This window comes from Strix uralensis, chromosome 3, assembly GCF_047716275.1.
Source record: "Strix uralensis isolate ZFMK-TIS-50842 chromosome 3, bStrUra1, whole genome shotgun sequence".
NCBI lineage: Eukaryota > Metazoa > Chordata > Aves > Strigiformes > Strigidae > Strix > Strix uralensis.
Window position 1 is genome coordinate 36,059,950 of NC_133974.1, and position 27,447 is coordinate 36,087,396.

The following is a 27,447-nucleotide window of genomic DNA, read 5'->3' on the forward strand; positions in this document are numbered from 1 at the left end:
CATTTGTTTAAACTGCACATCTCTACTAAGATAAAGATCTTGAGGCTAATGACTATTGACAAAGTATCTCCACGGATTTCAGCTACAAAACAGTTTCCTTTTCTGATGGGTGTGAGACCATTATAAAGAAAGACCATCTGTTTTGTTAGCTGGCAGTAAAGAACACATATTTCTTTCCATGTGTGATTGTGAGAGTGATTTCTGTATAACTTCATACAAAAAAGTTTCGATATCTATTAAATGTGTTTAAAACTAGTTTAAAAGCTGATCTGGGCATATTTGCCATTGATTTGAAAAGCAAGAGATTAGAGACAGGGTCTGACTCTGCGCATATATGGAGAGTATGTTTTGTATGTTGGATGTTTTTGGATGCCTGACATGCCTGAAGTAACAGTCTAAGTCTTGCTGCGCTTTTATTTTATTTTTATTGTGGCAAAAATATCTATTATTTTATTTTCCTGATTACATAGTCTTTCATTTTAATATTTTGTACTGTAGATGCATTCATTATATTCTTTTTGTTATTAGACGAAAGATTATTGTGATTATGCCAAACTATTTATATTGACAAATGCAACATTTTATATTTTTCCTCCTTTAAATCAGTTAGAACATCTGCTCTTATTAGTAAAATAATGAGTTACGCTGAAAGACAAACAACAAGTTTACACTGTTGCCTAATCCTAAAGCTTGGATTGCAATCAATAAATGTATTTCATCAGTCTGTATGCAAAAACATATTTCCATTAGAGTATCACCATAAATATATTAGAGAAAAGGAAAAGTTTATTTCAGATTAACAAGAGAGTTGCTTCAGGAAATTTACAGCAAATATGATAAAGTGCGTCAAAATATATTGAAAAATCTTTTATACAGACATTTTGATATACACTGGGAAGTATATTTTAAAGTATCTCAGATCTTATGTATTCTCTGAGGCTTTTATGTGCTCCCCTTTTAAGACTTACAAAACTACTATCAACATTTTGCTTTTCTTTAAAGATCAATCTTTGCCTCAAAATGTGTCTTAAAATAATTACCCAATGTACATTATTAAGGAATAATTAAAAATATAGAAGATTATCGCAAATTTTTCAGATAGAATATTTGACATTTGATTTATAAATGGTCATTTCTTCCTTAGTATGATTCCATGCATAGATTTTAAATCATTCTCTTTTATAAAGTTTTACTTTTTCTCATGATCATAATTGTAATTCTTCTGTTTAGGAGAGGTCACTGATGTAATGGTTCTGGGTCGTGGACCAAATTCTGTTATTTTTTTCTTCTAGTAAAAATGGCCTCCCAGGTATAGCCCAGACCTTGCAAAAAGAAGTGTTTCTTTCCAAAAGTAGGAACTGATGCTGTGTTGTGGCTACCAATGCTGACACATCTCTCAATCACTCTTTTATATCTATAAATGTCACTTTGATGCTTAATGAGTCATGATTATTTTAGCCTAACACAGCTGCTTGATCCCATTGTCCAGCAAGAGCACTTGCAGATTTAAAGCTATATTGCAGTAATGATTAAGACAGCATAGTGGATATTAAAGCAACAGCCACAGCAATGAATAACAGGATTTTTATTTTCAAAATAGCAGGAAACCTAATAGGTATTTGTCTATTATGGTTTACTCTCCAACAACACAATATTGTGTCCTAACGTAGGCTGATCAGATTTAAAAAACAGGTCTCCTTCAAGGAAGGAATTAAGAAAACATTTTAGACAAAGTCCCAATGATCTTAAGCAATCCGTAATTATTTACTGCCTACTCGACAAGCTATCTTTGATACCAAAATGTGACAAAGAACTTCTCCACATCCTGGTGTATCATTATAAATCCTAGCACACAGACGAATGGTACTCTTCCATTTGAGAATGTTCCTCAAGAGCTAACTACAGTATGTGATCCATGCTGGAATAGTATCAGGTAAAAAACCCCTAAAATTAAAACGCTAGCTTTAATAGCAAGAACAAGACATAGCAAGCACAAAAAATAAACCTGAATTTGCATTAAAAATGCACAGAGAAAAAACAGGCATCAGGTCAGGAGGACAGCAACAACACTGGGGTTTTTTTTAACAAAGGACACAGATTGTGCATCATTAATACATTCAAGGAACAGTTCTAAGAACAACAGTGGAAAACAGTGAAAATAATTCAGTCCATAACCATTATTTTCTGAAAGGTGGTACTGTTAAAAAGCATTGATTTATAGTCTCTAGAATGGGTTCATGGGTTGTAAATAACAAAAAATTATTCAAGGTGCCTACAAATTCCCTTAAACTTCTATATGTAATTTCTGTAGCAATAAAGAAAATTAAGTAATATACACTACCACAACTACAGAAGCTGCAAAACGGCAATCCCAATTCTATTTTATTTCTTAAGTAAGGAAACAGTGTTTCTGTGGAGTAGCCACCCCCATTTTGTTGGCTAAGCTTACAAAACAAACAGGAAACAAGAAGTAATTGGAATCAGAAATAAGAAGAAAAAAAGACCTATTTTTTACATAATTTCAGTACTGAATCATCTAATTCATTAATAACCATTTTTTCATTGTGGAAAGAGAAGGAAAAATTAGATTTCTAAGGTGAAACAAAAATTCTTCATCACTAATTCAGCTTTTCACCCTACCCAGTACTGTGCCAAAAGAGCTGTGCACATGCAAGTGTTTGTAAATTCAGGATCTTAGATGGTGTCCTGTGACTGTCAAATACCCACAGTGGGACTAGTCAACTTCCAGTGGCTGCTAAAGGCCAGGAAGTAATGATCTGGTGCATTTCACCCCTGGGCTCTTACTCGGTGAACACAACTAACATTTTGGCTGAGAAGAGAAAGAAAACTCAGTAAATTCCGTATGATATCCCCCAGCAGGAAGAGGAATGCTGATTTTATCTTTCTCATTGATCACTCAGTTATTTCTTATACATTAAGAAAATCCTCTGGTTCTAAACAAAGTTAAGAGGATGCTGAAAAGATTTTGTAAGACTTGAGTGCCTTCAGTATGACATTCCCTCACAAATACTTCTCAAATGAAAAAAAACATTCTAAGGCTGAGAACAGACTACTAATAAAAGCTTAATGAAAAACAAATGAACAAGAGATTTGACTACATATTATTCTCTTGCATCCTTCAAGAGCTTAAAAATAAAGGGAAAAAGAACTCTGTAGTGAGATGTTATTTTGGGGCAGATCTTCTCCATAAGAAAGTAATGTTAAATTATCAATCAAAAAGTCTAAAATCAACCATGCATCTAGATGAATATTGATAACTGCTTCCCTCGTCATTTCTCCTTTAAAAGGTATTTTAATCTATACTGTGCCTCAGTTCGCTAAAAATAAGACTATGAAGCTATATATGTGATGCCTTGACTTGATCAACAGAAGCACACTACTGTGTATCAAATATTCATTCAAGTAACTCATAATCATAACTCATAACCCTTAGTTTTTAAAAAATTGCTAAGAATTGGGTAGATCCACATGCCTGGTCTCAACTCCCAATAGGAACTTGCTTTTGTGGATTAATGCTGTAACCTCCACAGTAAACCCTCTCTCTAGACAGTGCCCTTCTGAGATACAATAGGATATTTTTTGAAAATTAGATTCTAAATTTCCTTTTTTCTGGTTTTGTTTGGTTTTTAATATTAGGTTTCTATTAAACTTACAGTCTTCTGTTTTTTGTATAATTAGCTTGCACTGATTTTTCCTAATTGTTTCCTGTTGATTTTATTACTAATGAAACAAGAATAGTTTGTGATCCCTTTCAGAAAAAGCCTTTTTTCTAAGGAGATTTTGAAGATGGAGATACGTAGGTTTGCCAGCATTGTTCCAGCTTTTGGAATTCTTTCTTAACTACTTGTTAGCTCTAGCGGTGTGACATAGCATTTGGGGAGCAGTCTGATGGCTCCTGTGTCTTCTCCCAGGCCAGCTCTGTGTTCTTCTCTGCTGCTTTTACCTCTTGCTTGTGTAAAAACAGGACACTCACATCTAAAGTATTTTTAAACACATCGGTTTATGAATATGGTTGGTGACAATAACGGGAATGAAAATAACAAATGTAATAGACAAAGGAGAACAAAGAATTTTATTTTCATATGCACTAAGTACTTGAATTTACCTAATTTAGGACTTTAGTCTACAAACTCTTAAGTTCAAGTACTCTTGGAAGCTCACTTTTCAGGGATTAGTCATTTTAGAAACTAGGTGCTTTAAATGAGACATAAAAATGTCTCGATTCTGCAGTAGAAGTGGGGTCTGTAAAGTTCCAGATGAAGGAACCTGTTCAAGAAAGGAGTATCTGTTTTTCCCTAAGACTGTCATAATTTACCTTAGAGTTTTTAAAGGATGTATGGTTTCAGTACTTAGGCTTCACAAGAAAGCATTTTAAAATGTAAAACCTTACATGCTAAAGAGGGATTTTTTAATTTTCGAAGTATACCTGAGGCCATGACTTGCAATTTCTGTGTAGTTGGCTTGGCAACGCTGCACGTTTTGCAGAATCCAACTTTTGGATTTAAATACGCCTTGATTAGGCCACAGAAGATTTAACGATTGATAAGAATTCATTAGCCCTTTGGGGGCCTCTGCCCTAGCGTGAGGGAGGCGAGACCAGCGGGCCCCAGTCCTGCGCAATGGAGTCCCGCACGCCTGCAAGTTCATTCATTTTAAACAGTCCGATCCACCTCCTCACCTCTCAACAGCCGCTGCCTCCGAGCTGATCTCGGGGGGAGCGGGAGAGCCCGAGGCATTATCGGGCGCAGCCCTGCTGCGGCCATTTTATCGTCTAGGGGCCGGGGAAGCCGGCGGCCCCCGCTGCGGGTGCGGGCGAGCCGGGGGTCTCGGCAGGGAAGCGCTGGCGAGGCCCCGCCGCGCCGTTCATGGAGGAGAGGGGTGGCAGCGCGGCGCGCACCCTTTCCTCGTCCTCCCCGTGCGCTCGGAGGCGCCTCCGGCGGAGTGCCGGCCAGGCCCGCGCGCCCCGCCGGGCGCCATCGGCGGCTGCTGGGCCAGGCCCGGCTGGCAACCGCTCGGGGGGCTGCCGGCGGCGGCCACGCTGAGGGAGGAGCGGGCGCGCTGCCGCCGCTTCCTCCTGCACGGCGGCCGGAAGGCAGCGCGGCCCGGGCCGCCGTGCGCGCGGAGCGCGGAGCGGGAGAGGGCCGGGCCTCGGCGGCGCCGCCGCCGCTGCGGGTCACCCAGCCTTCCGCAGTGGGGGTGGGCGGCGGAGCGCGCAGGCCGGGGGAAGGGCCAGGCCCCGCCGCCTCTCTGGGCGATGGAGTGAGGGAGCGAGGCTCGGCAGCAGGAAGATGGCCGGTGGCGGCGGCGGCGGCGGCTGCAGAGACAGCTTGTTTCTGGAAGGTGCGTGCATGGCTGAGAGGGGCGGAATGTGGCCCATGGGCTGCGTTTCCCTTCTGGCAACCAGTAAGGGGCACGGTACAGACTGGGGAATGGGGGAGGCGGGCGTGTGTGTGCATCGGGGGGGGGGGGGGGGGGGAATGGGTCCCCTTTGGGGGACGGCGACAATGAGAGGTGGCTTCGTGGTGGGGGAAGGGTGGGTGCCGTGAGGGGTGGTTTGATTTGGTCAAAAGGGACCTGCTTTTGAGGGAGGGGTTAGTGAGGGCGATTTGATTTCTTCTTTTAATTTTCTTTCTGTCTTGCTTTTAATTTTCTGAGGCTTTGGAAGTGCAGTGTTTTCTTTGTAGGGGCAGAGCGGTGAGAGCAGCCTGGGCTTGGTGCAGCAGGGCCGGTTTTGCGGCGGGAGGAATCCTCTCTCGGAGGGGCGGTGGGCTGGTGGGCGGCCGGGCAAGGTTAGCGCTAGGTGAGGAGGGGAAGCGAGGATTGCTGTGCCGCCTTCTCGCTGCATTTCCCTGCCCTTACTCAGCTCCCAGGGTCCGGCCTAGCCCGTACCCTTTCCCCCCACCATAAAATGAGTCTCGTCTGCTTCTGAAATGCTACTTTAAAGGTTTGGGGCTGAGGTGAATTTTGGGAGGGGGATCATTCTTACATTTGTGATACGAAGGTGATGATGAATCCACCAGCTGCAACCGAAAGAAACCTTTAGCGTTTGTAAAGCCTTGAGTACTTTTTTTTGATGTACGGGTTTGGTGGGGGTTTTTTTGTCACTGTAAAGCGCTTAATTATAATGCAAAGTCTCCTAAAATTCGAATATCTTTTAACTGTTGAGCCTTTAACGTTTCACCGATTTAAAAAAAAATCTGCTATTGTAGTCTTGTGAAATTGCTATAAGCACATATCCTGATGACACAGGCCAATAGTCTGCTAAATTCTGCTAAATTACCATGACGATAACAAAGAAAAATATATATTAATGAAATAAATTACTCCTCAGAAGTAGAGTTTTTCAAGTCAGGGATAAGTTTAGCATTGGAGATTTTGTAGTACCTATGTTATACAGAATATACCTCTTGCAGATTTTTCTCTTGCTGCAGACTGTTGGGTTTTGGTTTTTATTACTAGATGTTCTGGAACAAAAGTACTGTGTGAACAAAATACTGCTTGTTGTTTTGAATAATTAATCTGAAATTCTGATGTTCAGAAACTCTTTCTGGTTAATAACAGCTGTCACATTGCCTCTCTTCTACCTTTAAAGTGTTTGGTGGTGAGACGCAGACGCACCATTTTTTCCTGAACTCTCTCCACAGAATATACTGAGGTTTATGCAGACAAATAAAAGTGTCAGGGTGATGACTAGTCACTGTCTTCTGTGTGCACCTTGGCTTCTTGCTGGTTGGACAGGTGGCTAAGAAAAGACAGATTTCATATGCAACACCCACACGTTTTTTACTCATGAGATCTCTTTCCAACAGCAGGACCAACATGACACTGGATAGGATCCCCATTCCAAGCTTCAGTATTCCACTAGTGGTGAACTGAGTTATCAGCTGGTTTTGTGTTTCCTCATTATTTGGGGACGTGTTGATTTTAGGACCGGTGATGTGATAGAAACCCTAAGAGTGTGTGAGTGTGCACACACGTGTGAAGAAAATCTAATGTAGTGGTGGTGACAGAAAATTTCTGAGGGTGACCCAAGGGATGATAGTACTGTAGCAGTTCTAGTAAGAGCTGGTAAACTTCGTACTGATTTGAAGCAAAGGAAGAAGAAGGTTTTCAGATGTTATTTGAGAGGTTCTTATTAGGGATGTTGACTTTACAGGAAAAGTAAAGGCACAGAATATATGTATGTGTGGGTTTTTTGGCAATCTGTAATCTGGAAATGTACAGCAGCACATTAGATCAACCTAATGGTGGTTCTATCATTATCGAAAGGCTAGACAAGCACGAGAGTGCCAGACTTGTGAAACAAGTGTAATAACGTGGTCAAAAATGGGGATGAAAGTGTATAAAGTAGGAAATATGGCAACTTCTGTTGCAAGATGATGATTAATACATGAGCCTGGAGTTATATCTATAACTAGTCTGAGTGTATATGTTTCATGGACTCTGCTGAAGTCTGTGTAAGCAACAACCAAAAATGTTTACTTCATGTATTTGGATGTGTTACATTAGAGGCTGGTGGAGGGGAGGAGGAGGATGACTTCTCTGTCCGTCCCTGCCATTAATGGGCAAAACAAGTGAATTATATGCCAGATGGATGTTAGGTCTATCACTAATTGAACTCAGTCTAATGGAAACTGTGCTGTTTAATTATGTACCTATATATGTATGTGTGTGTACATATATGTACACAAAAACTTCTGGTGCTGTCACACTTATGTTAACTATCAGTCAGACTTAAGATAAACATACAGTTGAAATTAAGTGCTTTTAAGTATGATAGTTGTTCAGAATTTTGGGTTTGATTCCACATGTCCCATAAGATACTGCTTTTCTCTCATTTGGTATAACAGATGTTACTATGAAGAAATATGGCTGTCATTCTGCTGTTAAAGTGCTTCCTTTTAATATTTTTATTATTTTATTCTCCAATAAAAACAAAATGGTCTTTCTGGAAGGGTATTCCTTGAGTGATTTATCTGTTGCCTTTCTGGTAATGCTGTTCTTGGACAGTGATTCATACTAGTACATGGTTTTTGTCCAGTTTGCGTATCTAATGTGTCATCATTTTTTATGCTGTGTTGTATAGACTACTTTATGGAAAAGTGAAAAAGATCCCTAAAACTATAATGTTTGACTCTTTAAAGCTTCATTTGTTATCATTCTGGAGCAGTGCTAATACTTGATACACATCATATGCATTGATATACATGTCCTGTGTGTTTACTTTTCTTGAAATATCAGGACTGTTAGAATTCAGAATTGTGGAAAGTACCTTATTTTTGTTATTTAAGCTAGTTTGCAAGTGGAATTAGTAAAACTTTTCCCTTGTTTTCTGAATTTACTTTCTTACAGTAAGGTTTCAAAGTTATGGGCAGAATATGCAGAAATTCACACTAACAAAGTAGTCCTGTTGCATGGGAATTCTTTCCTGATTTGGAAGACTAGAAATTTAGTGATTAGAGATTTCATCTGCGGGAGTTCCTGTGTTTTTCAATTGATAGTCACACCTCAAATATAAAGCATTGATAGGCAAATCTGTTTGGATTTAGAACAGGGGAATGTTCAACATGTAGGAATAGAGAGTACTGTTGATCATTACCCCTGGAGAAAAATTGTGGGAACTCTTGTTATATTCTGCCTCCTTGGATATTACTGAGTTGTAAGGAAATTGTAATTTCTCTTTTCCAGCTTTAAATTTAAAGTTTCTCTATGTTTGTGTAGTAGATAGCAGGCAAACTTTAAAGTATTCCTAAATGCATGTATTTTCCAGAAGAAAGGAGAAATGTTTCATTCCTTCCTCTTTTTCTTTTTTCAGTCTCATGGTGGTTACAGTAGGATACTGAGAACCGATATTGAAGTTTCTTTTTGAGAACCTCCATTCTAAGTAATGTTGCCAGCCCCTACCTTCAGAGCTGCTGAGAGATTTCAATGTAGTCACAACAGGAATTTGCTCAATTTCCATTCCATTTTTTTGGCTACAGGTTTCCTAACAACAATAGAGAAAACTATGTGGACCATTAGCAGCAGCAGAAGAAGCTTCAAAGTTGTCTGCCAGGGGACTCTAGAAGATTGTTTTCATTTTCATTCAGCTCACATGTAAAGAATTGTCTTCACTAAAGCAAGGGTTGGAGACCTGTGTATTATCTTAATGGTAGCTGAGGTTCTGGAGTGGTACAGAAACACACAGCATTTATATATTAGTGTATAGACGTAGAGTTGTCATTTGAAGTGGGGATCAGCCTTTCTTGCTTTCTTTTTCATCATATTGAGAAATCTCTGACCGGAGTAATACAAATTAGTAGGGCAGAGTGGAGTTTATATTCAGATAGAATATGTGAAAATTTTCTACCTGCTATGACTCTTCTCTTTATTTTTCTCTTAACAGTGAAATTTAATTCTTAATTGTTGTAATTGTCTCTGACACTGACCTAGTGGAGATAAGTATTAGCTTGAAAAGGGGAAGGGATGTTCCGGGTATCATTCACCTTTTTCTGTGTCTTTATCATGACCCAAACTCCTCCTTTATGGTGTTGAATTGTTCTCTGGTTTGCATCAGTCCCATCAGTGTCCAGACATGTTCTGTTCCTTTCTCCTGTTTTTCTTGAGAGTAGTTTTCTATCTGGAAGGGGAAGTTTGTGACTCTTCCATGGCTTGTTATGTCTCCCAGTCCTCTGACCCATTCAGAATTTCTTTCAAGTACTGCGTATTGTCTTCTCAGACCTTTGTTCATGTGTCCTTTCCAGTGGTTCTAAGAATAAGAAACCTTCTTATTGACTTCAATGACAGATGGATTGAAATAGGAATGAAACCCACTTTTTGAGAACTATTTTTCAGCAAAGCCAAGTTGAACCTGTTTTATTGCTGTCTTATTTTTTGTATGTGCCAATCTAACTTGGGTGATAGGTGGCATGAAATATTAAGAAAGACAGACTGCTTCTTAAGGCACGTAGAAAGATATTAAAAATAAATTTCATTTATTAATGTTCTGTAACATATGTTGTAATACGCTTGGTAGTGCATTCTAAAATAATAGCCTGTGCTCAAGTCCTCTTCATCATCATCACCTTCTTTTTAATTTTGAAATGTAGGATTCCAGGAGCCCAGGCTTGTCCTCTGCTTTCTGAATTGGAAAGCACCTGTGTGCAATTTTCTGGTTTTTATTTTGGGGGCATTTATTATTTGGTAGTTTTTCCCTAAGTAGCTGCTGCTATAATAATTTTGCACGAAGTGGGACATAGAAGCTTCAGGTGTAAGAGTAACTATATTGTGTGGGATACTTCATTCATTATTTTCTGGCTCTTGGATTTGGTAGGAAAGCGCTACTCTTTCCTCAGAAAAAGTAAAGAAATTCTACTGGTTTTTAGTGGCACACACCCCCCCACCCCCCCACCCCCCCCCCATTGAGAATGTTCCTAAAAGGGTCCTTGCAGTCTTTTTTTGTGTAAGTCTAAATACACAAGTAGTAGTAATAACATAAGTAATAACATCACTATGTGGCTTGATAGCAAGCATAAACCAACATTTTGCTAACGTCTTGCTAGCACAGATACTTTTATGATAAGCCTATTTGGATATTTTAGTCTTTTGCTTCTTGTTTTATGTACAAGGATAAAACATAATGGATTATTTATTGTAATGGTTTCAACAACTTTGGCTTTTATTGCTGTTGTTTGTGGAAGACTATGTGTGGATTTCAGTGCAGTATCAGATTTCACTTTTTCTATAGAGTTTTAGCTGTGTCTCTTAGTTGAGGTAACTGAGAGGTGTCAGGGTGTTTTGTGTTGTGGCAGGCCCTATAATGTAAGACTAATCGCCAAGCTCACTATTTTTAAATATTGCTTTATAAGAATATGAGGGGTTTTTGAGTCATCTCATAATTTTGTCTCCTCCCTTCCCACTAATAGCTATTAAACCCTTTCATTTGCAGAGGAGTAGAGATCTCACAGGTAAATAGCTAGAAATTTTGTGAAACTTGCCCACTTCCATAAAATGGAGAAGTTAGAATTAGTGTCCCTGAAGCAAAGGTTTCAGCCTTGCCTCAGCATGACTTTGCTGCTGATGTTAGTACATGTAGTGGCTGAGCCCTGGGGGGGTCAGGGCAGCTAAGGGCCTCAGTACACAGCACACAGCACTCTGTGTGTTGGGGGGGGGGGGTGTGGGGGGTGTGTGTGTGTAGGGGGTGTGTGTGTGGGGGGGGTGTTGTGTGTTGGAGGGGGGGGAAGCAGATTTGGAGAGTTCCTTTCTTTTGGCCCATGTTTTAGAACCTATTTGGTTTCAGTTTGGAGGGCTTTTTTTAAGGTGGGGATATTCTTACATAGGCTGAAATCTGTCTGATGCTCTGTACTTGATTACTTCTTGCTTAAAAATAAGAAAATTAAAGCACTAGTAAAAATAGTACTTATTATATAGAATTAAAACTGGTGGTAATTTTATCTTACACATTTAATTCTTTAAAGCATTTGTTGTTAAAATGTCTCATACTGTGTTCAGCAGCCTAGCATGTGTAGTATTTTCAGGTGAAGCTGATCTTAAGCTGTGGTGAAGCCGAAGTTGGTGTCTTGTGTTGGCCAACTCAGTTGCTTACGAATGTCCTGTTCACAGGAGTAATAGCACTTCCATAGTGGGTGCCCAGCAGCCTGTGTTGATGGATGTTATGATGCAGGAATTGCCGGGCAATCTTTATTGCCCTGATCCTTCACAAATATAAGATAAAAAAAGTTTTTCATTCTGCTGCTGAGGCTACAAAATTTCAGTTCCTTTAGGAAATGTGGAAAAGAGAACCAGTTCTTAAATAATGAGTTAAAATCAAATGATGTATTTTTAATCATTAAATCACTGCCTAATTCAGTGACACGTTTAGGTTGGAAGCTTTTTTTTTGAGAACTACTAACATGTTATAAGTAGAGCTTAGTAGTTCATTAGTACATAGACACATTTGTGAGATGTCTTTTGAGTGCTTTCAACAGAATGTCGTAAAAATACTGAAAACTTATTTAATTTTCTTGTATGGTGTAGTCTCCCTGCACAGAACTGGGGATTGTGCCAAATGGAATTCAGTCTCTGAATTACAGTCTAATATAAATCAGAATACAGAATAGCTAATAGTTATTTGGGTACTGTAGCTAACAGGAATGATTAAGAGCAAATAACTTTTGAGAAGTTGTTTTGGTTTTTTATTTATGGTGTAATGTCTGCTACGAGTTAAATAGCATTTTGGCAATGCTGTTGTTTGAATAACTTTTTCTAAATAATCTGTGGAAGGAATTATGTTCTAATATATGAGGATAGTTATTAAAAGGGTTGTAGTAAATTAATGAGTACTGATGTCTTGTAGTTAATGTACACCAGCAATTTGCAGCATGGATATCAAATTTGAAAATAATGCTTTCAAAATAAACTGTCCAAAGAATAGTAAAATGATTTAGGTGTGATGCTGTTGTCTTGTACAGGGTAATGATAAATTGGGTGTATGGATTGCCTAAAGCAGTGAACTGTGACGTTGCTGCTTTTATCTTATCATGCTGCGACTCCATTTTGAATGTAAAGCTGTGTGCCAACTATTTATTGGTTCTCTTTGTAAGGCTTAAAATTATTTACTGCTTTGGGCATAGGGACTAACTGAACATTATTAACTGATTAGATGGAGTTATGTGTTGCAGCTGTGCTGCTTAGGGCTCACTGCTGCAGGTGGCGGAAAGGGAGAGGTCTACTTCTTTCCCCTTTGCGCCCCCCCCCCCCCCCGCCCCGATTCCAGCCTCGTGTGTCTCCTACTGTCCACCACCCCTGAGATTTACCAGTTTATTGCTAGAGAGACTGAACTTGCTGTGTAGTGTCTTGCCAGATTGGCGCTTTGCCAAACCTCTGTTGAATTTGCTCACTGAAGGGTAAGTGGGAGAGGAAGGACAATGGTTTGGGATTGGGGAGATCAGACAGACTCTGCATGTGAGAGGAGTAGGATATTCCCCCTTTCATCTCTCTGGTGAGCTATTAAGTCAGATTCAGGTAGAATACATAACTTAAACTTTAGAATAAATACTTTTGTGTAACAGCAGCTTTATTCTGCCCAGGGAAGTTCAATTATTTTAAATAGCAGGTTAACTTCTGCGCAGAACAAGTTTATGGTGAAGGCTGGAGACTGGAGGGAATAAATTAACCAGCTGTGGTTATTCTTCCCAGGTTGATCAGCGGGCCTGTAAAAAGTTTTTGTTAACGGGCAAGTGCTGTTAAGTGGTGCATGAGGCAAGGAAACATTTCTGAATACATGTCCCAGTAATTCCTATGAAAGAATAACTTGGAGTGAAAGACACTGAATTTGGGATATCTTTTTCTGTCTGAATGTGAATAATTATAAATGAAGAACAGCCTTCCTGGGTTTTTGTTTGTTTGCTTTCAGACCATATAAGCTGTAGCTGGAGCAAAGTCTCCCTGTTTGTTTGTTTGAGGTTTTTGTAAATAAGACTTGCCACAATGATGTTTTAGGAATGATAAATACCAATAATATTTTGCTGGTATGGTAAAACATAATACTATATGACATGATTAATATTACGTAATCCTAGAAATTTATGTCTGTAAGAAACAGCTGCAAAAATATTTTGTTATTTTCATGAGAATGTTTTTATCCAGTGCCATGCCGTTGTTTTCCTTGTACTAAAATTCATTCTACTGATGTATTTTTATTAATGTAGTAGGATATAATGTTGTGTTTGTTTGGCATGTCCAATTTTTATGGCTCATTTAGCAGAATATGAATATCCTGCTGATGACAGAATTTAATACGACAGTCTAACAGAAAGATTATTCAAGAGCCCATTAGATGAGAATTTGAACTATGCAGATGTTAGGTTTCATATTTACAATTGCCGTTGCAATTTCTGAGGCTCACTTCTTCTAGAAACACTTACTAGAGTCCATTGTAACTTTATTTCTACCAAGGCTTACTGCTCAGGAGGCAATTTAAGGATTCTTTACATTTGGGAATAAACTTTCAAAAGTGAACTTCTGGACTACTCTGGTCCAGGTTATTATGATTGCATATACCTGGCACAGTGGGGCAGTAAACCTTTAGCTGATATTAATAGTTCTGCCATAAGGCAAATACATTGTGGCTAAATCTTTACCTGATGAATACCACAAAAAAAAAGTAATTTGTCATTAATGTAGTAAAGAAGTTCTTTTTCATCTAGCAAAGCCCTTGTTAGATGGAAAAGGCACTGCTTCTTACTTGAAAGACAGACTTACTCTGTGCCCTGTGATAAAAAAAGAACTGATAGATCAATGTAAGCATGAGTTTCATGTTTGGATGAAGGTGTCTGAAACTCATCTCTAGCTGCAGGATGGTCTCTTAAGAAGTTGGATGTTTTGCTTCAGATGTCTTTTGAGTGTTATTTCTTGAAAAGTAGATTCATAACTGGGTGCATTTAACAAGCTGGCATGTGTTATTTTGTTATATTAAAAATTAGTTGATCGATAGCACTTCCTTATCTTCACTGCCTTTACAAGTGATTACTGAGAAAATGTTTGTTTTTCCAGGGATGTTGAAGTTATTTTTTAGCTTTTTAAAAATAAAACCTGCTTAGTGAATATTAGCATACTGTGATGTACTTAGCAGTTGTCGGTGTTCCTTATACTCATTGTTGTTAGGTCTAGTGAAGTTTGATACTTCCATAACGAAGATTTCTGTGTTTTTAACGCAGTAATGTAGTTACATCGCATCGTGCCTCACTGCATTGATGATCTCTAATTGGAAAGGGAGTTGAAGTATGTAGTGTATCTACTGTGAGCAGGAGGCTGTTGCCTGTATGTGTTGCATTTCTCTGATATATTTTTTTTTTAAATAAACAGACATGATTTACTTGATTTTTAACTGTATGTGCATTTGCAGGGTCATTTTCTAACTCTTAGCAGTCCTCATGTGTGGGACCATACTGTATGGCCTGCAAGTAATTGTGCCAGCAATTTACAACACAGCCAGGCCTACCTAATTGCTCTGTGCTGCTCAGAGCCACAGTCCTGCTACCCCTCCCAGAGACCAGCACGCTCACAGCTTTGCTTGAGTTAATGCTGGCACTTCTCTGGCTTCATGGCGAGTTGGCTGAAGGAACTAAATTGACAGAAAACTAATCCTGGGAGGGGGAAGTGTTGGTGGAGCTAGTCTGTATTACTTTTCAGCCATATCAGCAATCTAATCCAGCTGACTGCCTTCTCATATGGGTATGAAAGCTTGCCAGTGTCATGAAGATTAGGGAAAAAAAACAGGTCTTTGGCCTTTACAGAAAGGCAAATGCAAATTTTTCTCACAGTTTAGAGTTTAACTAACTCTTTCATCCTCCTTTCATCCTTTCCCTACTCAGATTTTTCTGAGATGTGCCTTTTTCTTTTGACCAAATTGTTGAGGTTTTCTTGGTGGTTGAGTGTTTTCTTTATGTGTGCTTTTTTTGCTGTCCATTTCAGGTGAATTTTGAACAATTGACAACATCAAAGAAGTGTTTTGCTTTTTTCTGCTTTAATTACATTTTAGAGTTTCTTCTTCTATCTTACATCTGCAAGTTATTTTCTTGTTGAAGTCATGGAACCTTTCTGGACTTCAATTTCTGTATGTTTTTATAGAGGGGATAGATCTGACATAGTCTTTGAAAGTTTGCAGGATTAATCCAAAAGTGTTAAATAATACAAATTCTTGATTTTTCTTTCTTTTTCCTTTTGGTATGTAGATACAGTGCTTTATTTCAACCTGATGTTCCAATTATTGGAGCTAACCTGGAAACGTTCTCAGAGTGTTGGTTGCCTAATTTCCAGGTAGTTAGGCCAGGTTATTAATCTTATTCTGTATGTAACAGCGTTTCAGCACTTTCTAAAAATAGATTGCTGTTTGTTTAGTGCTGCTATATTCTCAGTTGCACAACCTCAGCTTTTTTAATGAAGATGGATCCCACGGTGCATAACGAAGTCTGAAATCAGAAGTGTGCAAAGCAGATGCATAATATACTGTAAGGTTTCCTGCTGAGTTTTGCTTATCTTATAAAACTCTTCCAGTGTTCAGAATTCGAGATCTTATGTGATTAACATCGCATGCTGATTTGCCACAGAAATCGTATTCTGGAATTCTTGTTCAAGTGTTATCTGCCTTGAAATGTCTTGTTAGCTTTATATACTTTTTCACATTCTGAGACGAAATTGGCAGTTCAGAAATTGTCCCTAGCCTATCCTAACCTTTTATCCTCCAATTTTTCCTGTAAAATAGGAAGATATCTCTCATATATTTATCTTTCCTATAAAAACACTGAAACTTTCTTCTTCTTCTTTTCTGAATTTTTAGTATACCTCCAGTCTAGCAATAGAGGTCTTATGTAAGTAGAGAATTATACATATTCCTAATGCTAGAGATGAACTTTTTTGCTTTTTTGTGGGTTTTTTCCCCTTTTATTGTTGTATCCTGCTTTTAATGTTATTTAAATTTATATTACTTGTGTGGAAAGTTTGAGTGGGTGGCAGACCTTTCCAGAGAGAGAAAAGAAGGAAAGTGACTGAAGTACTTCATTTTGGAAATATTTGTGATGATGGTGCAGTTGCCTTAGGTGATGCTTTGTACCTGTGCGTAGTCACTGATTTTACCTGACTGCTGGTTGGAACCTCCTGTCCAAGCCAAGTCCGGTTAGAACAGGTTGCTCAGGGCTTTGTTCAGTTTCCATGACCTCTCAGGTCAACCTGGTTCACTCTTGAGCACCCTCATAGTAAAAAATAAATTCTTTCATTGAGTTGGATTTTTTTTTTTTTTGTTCTAGATTGTGTCCAGTGCCTCTTGTCCTTTTGCTGTGCATCTCTGTGGAGAGTTTGGCTTTATTTTCTTTCTGTCTTCCCATTAGGTAGTTGAAGACATCAAAAAGGTTTCTCTTCCTCGCTTCTGAAGGCTGGATAAACCATCCATTATATGTTAATAATCCAGATTATTAACAAAGACATTAAACAGTATTGGCTCGAGTACTGATTGCTGAGGGATGCCAGCAGCTGTTTTTTTACTGTTAGTCATCACACTTTGACCCCCAGTGGTTCAGCTGGTTTTCCTCTCACCTTCTTATTCATTTACTCAGTCTGTATCTCTCTAGTCTGACTATAAGGACCCTGTGGGAGACCATGTCAAAGGCCTTGCAACACCCATTGCTTTCGCCTTATCTGCAGAGCCAGCCATCTCACCGTAGAATGCAGCTGTGTTACTCAGACACAATTTGCCCTTGATAAATCCATGCTGGAAGCTCAGCTTCTTGTCATCATGCAGCTGGGAATGGATTCCTGGAAGATTTGATCCATAACCTTATCAGGGATTGAGGTGAAGCAGACTAGCCTGTAGTTCACCAGGTCATCCTTGTTGCCCATCTTGAAGATAGGTATGATTTTCCAGTCATTGGGAACCTCTCTTATGCCATGACCTTTCAAAGATAACGTAGAGGGGCCTAGCAGTGACATTGGCAAGCTTCCTCAACACCATCGGATACATCCTGTCTGATCCCGTGGACTTCTACGTGTACAACTGGCTTAAATGTTCTTCCCCAACAATGGGTGATATTGCATTCCCACAGATTCTGCTGGTAGAACTGAGGAACTGGGAGGTCAGAGGGCAGAATTTATCAGTGAAATCTGAAGTGGCAAAACCAAAAATTATTAAGTTCTTCAGTTTTTCCCATGTTCTTTGTCGCTAGGTTCCTATCTCATTGAGCAGTGGGCCCACGTTTTGGTTAGCATTCCTTTTGCTGCTGGTGTAAATAAAGAAGCCCCCTTGAAGTACTTCTGCATTGTTTTCTGGTGCTGTCATAAGGGCAGCATCTTTGGGTGATACCTCTACATCTCTGTTGAGAGAATCAGTAGAAAAGGTCAAGAAACACTAGTTGTCCATTGTATATTTACCACCTCTGTCTTACCAGAAAAACTTTCAAAGACATTGCAAAGAAAACGTTTAACATACTTAAAAGCTCTAGCCTCATTTTATCCTCCTCTGTTACTCCTTGCTAATACTTAGAAAATGTTAAACACAGTTTATCAAGTGATCAAATTTACAGTTCTGTGTTCTTGAGTCCAATCATTCTACATAATATTTTGCACTGTAAGCAACCCAACATGTATGAAAGTCCTAAAGAAAAAACCCAGTCATTTATCAGAATATGCAGATGATTTTCCATCTTTGAAATACAGACCTCTTATAAATGTTTTTTCTTTTTCCAGGAGTGGATGCTCTGTGTTTATCATTGGTTTTCTGTTGACATCACGTTCTTGAAAAGGTGGCGTTTTTTATTAGAGAAATTAAGTTGCCTTCATGTGTAAAAGTGTCCATACTTTGTACCTGTTACACTGGTGTCATAGAACTTTGCTACTGAACTCCATGCTTCATGTATTATCTCACTGTTTATCATTATGTTAAGTTTATCATTACTGCCTATTATTGGAAGTGGTTTTGACAGATTTTTTGCATCTGCAACTAATTCAGGGAGAGGGAAGTTAAAGCATTTTTAAGGAATAGATCTCTAAATATGTAGCTATAAATGTAGGTTAGGCTATGGTTCCATGCAGATTTCTTTGTGGTGCCTAAACAATCTCAGTTCCTGGATGCCCCCTTACCTCTGCTGTGCTGTCACAGCTGTGCTGTGATAGTGTGGTTGAACAGAGGAGGGAACTGATACGGTTGAAAAATAACTTTCCCCTCCCCTGCTGCTCAAGGTATTTTTGCCTGAATTAGTTTCTTTCCCCAGATTTGCTCTCAGTGAAGAAACAGCTGTGCTGATGTATGCAGGGTGCGGGAGAGGAGCAAGAAGCCCCAGGTTTTAGGAAGCATGAGGGGTGTGTAAACCTGTTGATGTATTGCTGCTTCAGAATTTGAAAATGCAACCTCACTGTGGTTACACAGTTGATGTACTAGGACTGATGGTATCAAAGCTGGAAGATAAAAAGCTATTTTACATAGAAGCCCGAAGAAGCCTGTCTGAAAGAAAATGAAGTGACAGGGAAAGTAAAACAATTAGAAAATATTTCTGTGTCACATTGTTATGAGTACTTATATCCTCTTAACAATATATATGTGATGACTCTAAATGAACAACAGATTAGAAAACTTAGAAGCATTCTTTTTAATTTACTTAAATATGAGTCTGGATGAGGGCAATGATTCTGAGCAAATTAATTTGCATTTTTTGTATGAATGCTGCAGTATCTGGTAAGTTCTTGCAGTTGTGATGGTGTAAGCATTCGTAAGATGAGGTTTGTATTATTTCTTTACCAGTGTAACTGGGGGGAAAAGAATGTAAACTTCAGGTCCTCCTGGAAAAACAGCTTGGTCCTGAACTAAACCTTTGTTTGATTTAGGTTTCATGTTTAGGACGGTTCTTGGGCACACAGAAGGGAATGTGATCTCAGCAGATGAAATACTTGTAAAAGCTTCTGTGTGTTGTAATAGAAACCTTCAAGTCTCTACTATTGTATGCTGGGGGTGGTGGGGAGTTCTTTTGGCAATCTAGTGGTACATTTGAGAAAGTTGCTTTCCTAGAAAAGTTGGTCTTCATGTGGCCGGTAAATGCATCTTGCATCTGTGGTGAGTTGACCTTGGCTGGTCACCAGTGCACACCAAAGCCGCTCTATCGTTCCCCTTTCTCAACTGGACAGGGGGAAAGAAAATATGATGAAAGGCTTTTGGGTTGAGATAAGGACAGGGAGATCACTCAGCAATTACCACCATGGGTAAAACATACTTGACTTGGGGAAGTTAAATTAAATTTATTACCAACCAAATCAGAGGAGGATAATGAAAAATAAATGCTAAATCTTAAACCGCCTTCCCCCCCACCCATCCCTTCTTCCTAGCCTCAACTTCACTCATGATTTCTCTACCTCCTCCCCCTGAGTTACACAGAGGGACAGGGAAAGGGGGTTGTGGTCAGTTCATGATGTGTTGTCTGCAGCTCTTTCCTCCTCACACTCTTCTGCTCCATTGTGGGGTCCCTCCCACAGGAGACAGTCCTCCACGAACCTCTCCATGTGAGTCCTTCTCATGGGGTGTAGTCCTTCAGGAACAGACTGCTCCACCATGAGTCCTCTCCATGGGGCCACAGGCCAGGATCATGTTCCTTTTTGGGCTTTCCACGGGGTCACAGCCTCCTCCAGGGCACATCCACCTGCTCCGGCATGGGCTCCTCCACAGGCTGCAGGTGGAGATCTGCTCCACTGTGGACCTCCATGGGTGCAGGGGTACAGCCTGCCTCACCATGGGCTGCACCACGGGCTGCAGGGGAATCTCTGCTTTGGTGCCTGGAGCACCTCCTCCCCCTCCTTCCTCACTGACCTTGGTGTCTGCAGAGTTATTTCTCTCACATATTCTCAGTCCTCTGTCCTGGCTGCTGTTGTGCAGCAGTTTTTTCCCCCTTCTTAAACACGTTGTCACAGAGGCACTACCACTGTTGCTGATGGGCTCAGCCTTGGCCAGCGGCAAGTCCGTCTTTGAGCTGGCTGGCGTTGGCTCTGTTCAACATAAGGGCAGGGTCTGGCCACCCCTGTAGCCCCCCCCACCACCAAAACCTTGGCATGCAAACTCAATGCAGCATCCCATCCAAAACAGTAAAGAAATAGGTGTGTTTTTCTGGTTGGTTGTAAGATAGATTCATATGGAATGACTTGCCTTAGAGCACAAGATACAAGACGTGCAAAAAATTCTTCTAAGATGGTATCTTCTGTTGGACATTAGCCCTTTACTAAATACTGTATATGTCACTCCTCACTTCAGTGTTTTAGAGAGGCAGAATTTTAATGGATTTTTTTGCAAATGCATGACTTTGCTCTTATTTCATGGAGATTCACTGTGAACTTTTTCCTCCCATCTGCGAATTGCATAACAACACTGTTGAATGAGAGAAACTCCTGCTAAAGGAGTTAACAAAACAATGTCCACACACAGTAACTTAAAGGTGTTAATCTGCTTTTTGCCATTCTTCCTACAAGCATACTTTGTTTTGTAATTCAAAATTTGTTAAATAGGTTTTACACAAAAAGACTGTATGGGGATTTTTAAAAGGCTGGCTTCAGGATGTGGTTAATAATGCCATAAAAGTTCTAATAAAAACTAAAATATGAATTATTTTTTGGGGAAATTTTTTAATTGGCTTTTAAAAAATGACATGTAACTCATCACAGTTGTTTAAAAAAGCAGTGAAATACATTAGATATGCCTCTTTGAGATATCTGTTTAAATTCCATATAGTTTCTCAGGCCCAAAATTTCTTATCTCTTTTGGCATGACAGCACCAAAGGGAGCTTGTAGTGGGATGAAAAATGATTTGTTATCGCTAGTGAAATCTGCTCCAGCATGCTGCCTTTCTTGGGCAGAGGTATAGCAATTGACTTCTGTTGTCTCAATGTCTTAGGGCCAGTTCTGCTTATTTGAATATTTTTACCTTCTGGGTATGAATGTGTCTTCTGATTAAAATGGCCTTGATAGTAGAAAGGTAGAGGTTCCAAATTTAAGTCTTACTATAAAATAGTTAGAAACAGCCTGTGTAACAGATGACTTGTTATCCCTGTTTAAAAAAAAAAAATCCTCTATGGAATCACATCCCAAATGACCCAAGTAACTCAGTCAGGTGAACTGTCTGGCTAACATGATGGTATACTTCTAGATTTGTGTTTTGGTAGGACCAAGAATGCTAGAGAGAGTTAAAATTGATCCAGAGCTGAGTGAGCAGAGCTGGGATACTAAGACTACTCTTCCATGGACAACTGAGCTGATCTGTAGTGATGGACAAACCATCCAACACAGAAGTGCTTAATTCAAAAAAAGGACTACAGAAAACCCTAAGAAACTTTTTGAAAAGGAACTCAAAGATGCAGCCAAAATGTAAAATATTTGCAGACAGCTTGGGAGTTATTTAAAGACACCATATTGGAGGCTTACAGCACATGTGTACTGCTCATTTAAATAGACTTCAGAAGGCCCCCAAATGTTGGCATGACTAAACAGCAGGGTAAGGTGAAATGTCTGAAATAAAACATCATCCTTGTGAATCTGAACTTTTGTCTGAATGATGAAAATAGAGAATAATAAAAAAGCTGGTGGATTTAACTTACAATGAGGCAGGCAGAAAAATTTTTGATGAATAACTCCCAACAGTCATAAAAACTATTGTTAAGTATTTCTTTAAACTAATCAGAAAAGTTTCTGGAGCATCTGTAAGGTCAGTATGCAACCGAGCGGCTTTGGAGAATGTATGGTCATAGCTGTAAAACAGAATTGCTTGCACTCACTTTGACAACACTTACAGAGGTCTTCATGCCAGAATATTTCTTAAGAAGAACTGTAATAGAGTATATGACTCAAAGTGAAACATCAGTGGAAGAAATTGCAGTACATTAAGCAAACAATGAACAAGGCAGCAGGATCAAATGGCATTCATCCAAGTGTTATAAGAGGAACTCTGGGATAAAGGAGCTACTGACTGTAGCATGTTGCAGGTAAAGAAGGTAGCTAGTACGATAACAACTTTTTAAAAAGGCATTGGAGGAACTTTATATCAGTGAGCTTTGTGACTGTACAACCCAGATTCGTAGAAGTGATAATGAAGACCAGAATTTGTTTCATTGTTCCCTCTGTAAAGTCGTCTACCAAAGGCTTTTGGAGAGGCTAAGTTGCCTCTGGATAAAATGGAAAGTTTTATAAGGAATAACTGGCCACAGATGGAAAGAGAGGGCAAAAAATGGTTCATTTTGTTAATAGGAGTAACCCATTGAATTCCACAAGGTTCTGCGTTAACATTGGTGCACAGATATAAGGAAAAGGGTTTGATAGCAAGGTGACAAAGTTTGTAGATGTTACAAACTTTTCTTGGGTTAGTATAATGGCTAGCTACTTAAAGAAAATTGCAGATGCTCAGGTTTTGGGTTATGTGGGTTAAAATCTTACATGAAATTCCATGTAGGTAAATGCGAAGTAATCTGAATGAGAAGTAGGAAAGAGAATTTTTGTAGACAATGATTGCCTCTGAACTGGTTCTTACCAATCACGAGTGAAAGATGTAATTATCTAGTACATAAAAATCAATGTGGTTCTTCATAGCAGTGAAAACAATGAATCCAGTGTTAAGACTTACTAAGAAAGGAATAAAGAACAAAACATAAACATCACGCTGCTTCTGTAGAAGTTTGTGGCATGTATGCATCTTGAATATTCCTCATAATGTTGGTATCATCATCTCAAAAAGGGAACAGTAGACTAGAAGAGGTTCAGAGAGAAGCACTGAGAGTGATTTAAAGGCATGAAACAGCTTTTATGTGAGGAAAAATTTAAAAGACTGTTGTTTTTTTTTTTTTCATTTTCTACCTGGGAAAAGGATGACCATGAAAGAACACAACAGGGATCTATACAATCATGAGTGAATAGGGAAGGATTACTTATTACTGTCTTCCAAAGTACAAGAACTGGAGGAGTAGAGTACTAATTAGGCGCCAAAGATTCCAGATTGAATCAGAACAAACGAAAAGAGATACTCATATAATACATATTTAAGCAGAGGTACTGTCTGCAGCAAGATGCTGTTGATTCTGTAAAGTAAGGTTGGTTAAAAAAGCAAGCGGGTAGAAGAAAAAGGCTAGCAAAGGCTGTTAAACACAAAAATATCATCCATGGCTCAGGAAGTCCTTGGTACATGCAAGTAGCTGGAAGCAAAGGTTGTATATGCTATAAATATTTCTTTGTGCACTGTTTGTACTTTACCCTAGACATCTGTTATTGGTTGTGATTTTTCTTTCCTATCAAAACATAGAGTTGTGTTCATTATTTCTAAATGCGTTTCCAACTATGTAAAGAAAAGACACATTTAAATATTACACCAAAATCAAAGCTGCTGCATAGTTTGTCTTATAGAATTTATGTGAGGCAGCTCTTAGTTGCAATAATTAGGGCCTGGTGTGAACAGTGCCTTGCTTTAATGAGTGCTGTCTTCATGCTCTGGACCTCCTTCACTTAAGAATACCCCCGTGCCATCATATTATATGAAAATGTCCATACTGTTGGATAATGCTGTCATGTGACTGTTCTCAGAAAGTTTAGGTTTTTACTTAATGCTAATACCAAAATTTCAGTTAGCATCCGATGTTGAATTGCAAAAAGGTATTGTGTTGAAATTGTACTTGAGGCAGTTCAGAACTGTTGCTTTTATATGGAAAAATTAAATATGTGCTTGGGTATTAGACATTTAAATAATGAATGTGAGGACCCTTTCTGCGTGTGGCATATAGTTCATATCGGAGAACCCTTAAATTTACAGGTGTCAGTAAAACAGTTGAAATCCTTGTAAAACTGCCTTGTGTCATAATTTTTAATAGCCTGCTAATTTGTGCTTTAGTAGTCAAGATGCTGACAGATACTCACTTGTATTTACTTAGGATAATGAGGCACCACTGCATTGATGAACTTATTTTGTCAAATGATAGTTAAACATTGGCATCAGTAAAATAAATACTTGGGGAAAATATATGCATCTGGTTTACTCCTCTAGTTTGTGTTGATTAATAACTCAGCTTGAAATTAAGACTTACCTTAACTTGTTCTCATTTCAGCTTTGGATAGATCACAGTCCAAGAGAGATGGAGGTTTTAAAAATAATTGGAGCTTTGATCATGCAGAAGAAAGTGAAGGAGATACAGAGAAAGAGTAAGGATCCTTTTATTTAGGCTATTGAAAGTAAAAGTGTCTATAAATAAATACTTTTTTGTAATTTATTAATAAGAAATAATATATAATACATAATCAGTGATTAAGAAAAATGTTTTCAAAGAAGTGATTATTTTAAATAGTATTGCCATATAACAATGCATTATAATGTAAATTTAACTGTAAACATGGGACTTAGACATAGCACACAGTACATTTCAAAAGTGTTGCAACTGTCCTTGGAGCTACTGTGAAAGTCTAAGGAACACAGACAAGAAATACATCAACATGCAAAGTAAGGAAACTGAAAGGTAGGGTATCCAAGCAGCTTCAACTTTTCCTTTAGTGGTGATGCTACTCAGTACTTCACAGTTATGATTAAGGTACTTCTGTAGCTGTAGACCTATATCAAGTTAAACTGAGCTTAAAAGATGGTAGGTTCTTCTCCCTTGTCCTTATCTCAGTGGGTAAAGTTAAGACTGGTTTTGTTCCCTGGTAATTTATTTCTTTACTTGGTATGTTTGGATTTTGACTAAAGCTTAAAGCCTATGCGTGTAGTTTGAATACATACTTTGTTCTTGTGACATTTTATTGTTACTATGTTTTCTCAATATTAATGTATTTCTTTCCAGAAGGACTAATGAACTGTTAAAAGTACAAGTTTCATGCATGAAGAATGCATGTTAAGTTTATTTGTTGTTCTTAGATATATGGAGAGTAAGACCTGCAAGTTTAAAAAGGATGCTATGATTCTCCAGTAATGAGAAATGAATCCTGTGGTTACGTACAAAAATAATTCTTATAATATTGTTATATAAATTCTTATAATATTCTTGTAATATTCTGCCAAATAATTGTGCATTGGAAGGGAGATAGAAAAACAGACACATAACCACTTAGGCTGCAGCAGCAGGCTGTGCTGTAATCTTAGAAAATGTTAATAAATGTGCTGGTTTAGTCATTAAAAAATGAGTTCAGAAGTTCATTGAAGTGTTAGGTAAGCATTAAGAGCTTTTGACAACACAACTATCAGAAGTTAAGACCACTTTTTCAAAGATTTTCAAGGGCATTTTAGTTTTACAAAATTAAGCTTGCTTTTTTTCTTAGCAATTTTACATCCATTTCTGGTGCACAGTAATATGTTTTAAGTGTAGCGGTGGTACATACAATACAGTTAGTATTTGCATTCTACTTGTCTTCAGAAGTAAAAGTGACTCACATTTGTAAGCACAGCAGCTTTTTTTTCTTTCTAGTAATTTACTGCAGTCTCCAGTTGATGTTCACTTAAGAACACAGAATGAGATATGTATAGTGTAGCAATGGTAAAAAAAAAAAGTTTTAAAAACTGATTATAGAACATATGTTTTATATAATTGTGTCTGATTTTAAGATGGTTTTTCTGAGTGATTTTTCATTCCTTTCAAATATTCTGTACGATAAACAGTTTTCCTGTAGTCAGTATTGAAATTTTGTTACCTACTCACATCAGTATTTTGTTTTTATACCTGTGAATTACACAGAATCTTGTCTGGAAGTATAGATAAAAGAGTAGTTGAAAATTGATTTAAACTGGAGATCCTGCTTTTTTTGCTTACTCATCCTCTGATACCATTTCAGGCAACTTCTCACTCCCTCCAAAGAGCTATATGTTTTAAGCTGCCCACGTACTTCTGGTAACACCTGGGGTTTTTTTGTCTTAATGGCATTGTAAGCTTTGAGCATTCTGAAATACTTTGTGTATATTGCTGTTCTCATATGTTTTTACTCTGTATAACAAAACACTGACAGACGGGAACCTTTAGAAAACACATGATTTTGACAGTAAATTGTCCTTTTCTTTTTAAATTCCCGTTACCCTTAGCAGAACATTTCAAAGATTAGCAGCTTTAGTTCATAGAACTGTTCCAACATAAAGCTTGGTGTCCCCCCAATATTTTGAGTGTACTATGCAATAAGTATGTATTCTGGCAATTTTTTGGTAATGTCATTCTTATTCACTATGGTATGCTGATACTTACTAGCAGTGCTTGTAATTTACTGCATTTCTGTGTGGAGAAAGCAGTAACTCTGAAGCAAGTGTCTGGATGCCTCTCACGCTTGTTGTTGAGGCACTAGCATTTTAGTGTCTGACCTTATCACAGCTTTTTGCCCTCTTAATGGCAGACATACAGTAAGTTTGTTTTGAACTGGCCCAGGAAAAACATCCCAGCACTTAAAGGATTGGCTGTATTCTTGTATTGCCCCATGAGACCTGTGCTAATGTTGTGGTCAGTACTGGATGTCTTCCTTGGATTATCTTTCCTCAGCGAGATGAACACTGATGGAGTATGTGGCTAATGACCTCCTACCAAAGCAATTTTTAGAATAGGTAGATAATTTTAAAAGTGTGTTGTTTAACTTATTTGGGGAATTAGATAGGCTGTGTCATAATGGTAAGGTGTCAAGTAATGAACGCAAAAAGAGTAAAGAACTTTTGTAAACTGAAGAAGATTTGAAAAATAAACTGTCACCCAACACAATATATACATTTTTAAATGCTGCTAGGCATGGAACTAGAGTTATGGAAATTCAGAATGGTAATTGACAAGTATCTTATCCCAAAGGAAATGCCTGCAGATAATCTTCTGTCTGCTTAAAAAAGTAAAAGTAACATTTTTGATGATTTACAAGATTTGATCTACTTCAGATAGCAGTCAAGATGATAGCAAGTGACTTGAGGCTTTTCTTGCTTTGTACTTGGACATCAC

The 27,447-nt window shown here is 38.5% G+C and overlaps 1 protein-coding gene across 3 annotated transcripts in view; it reads left to right on the forward strand.

Moving 5' to 3' along the window:
- Positions 1-5,114: 5,114 nt before the first annotated feature.
- Positions 5,115-27,447, forward strand: part of SENP6 (SUMO specific peptidase 6) — an 83,033-nt gene continuing 60,700 nt past the window's right edge. For 2 of the 3 annotated variants that reach the window (XM_074861895.1, XM_074861896.1), the window contains exons 1-2: positions 5,115-5,361; positions 24,607-24,700. In XM_074861895.1, the coding sequence (XP_074717996.1) occupies positions 5,310-5,361; positions 24,607-24,700 (146 nt within the window). In that variant the 5' untranslated portion in view covers positions 5,115-5,309. The remainder of the gene's footprint in view (positions 5,362-24,606; positions 24,701-27,447) is intronic. The other variant, XM_074861897.1, reaches the window with a different exon arrangement.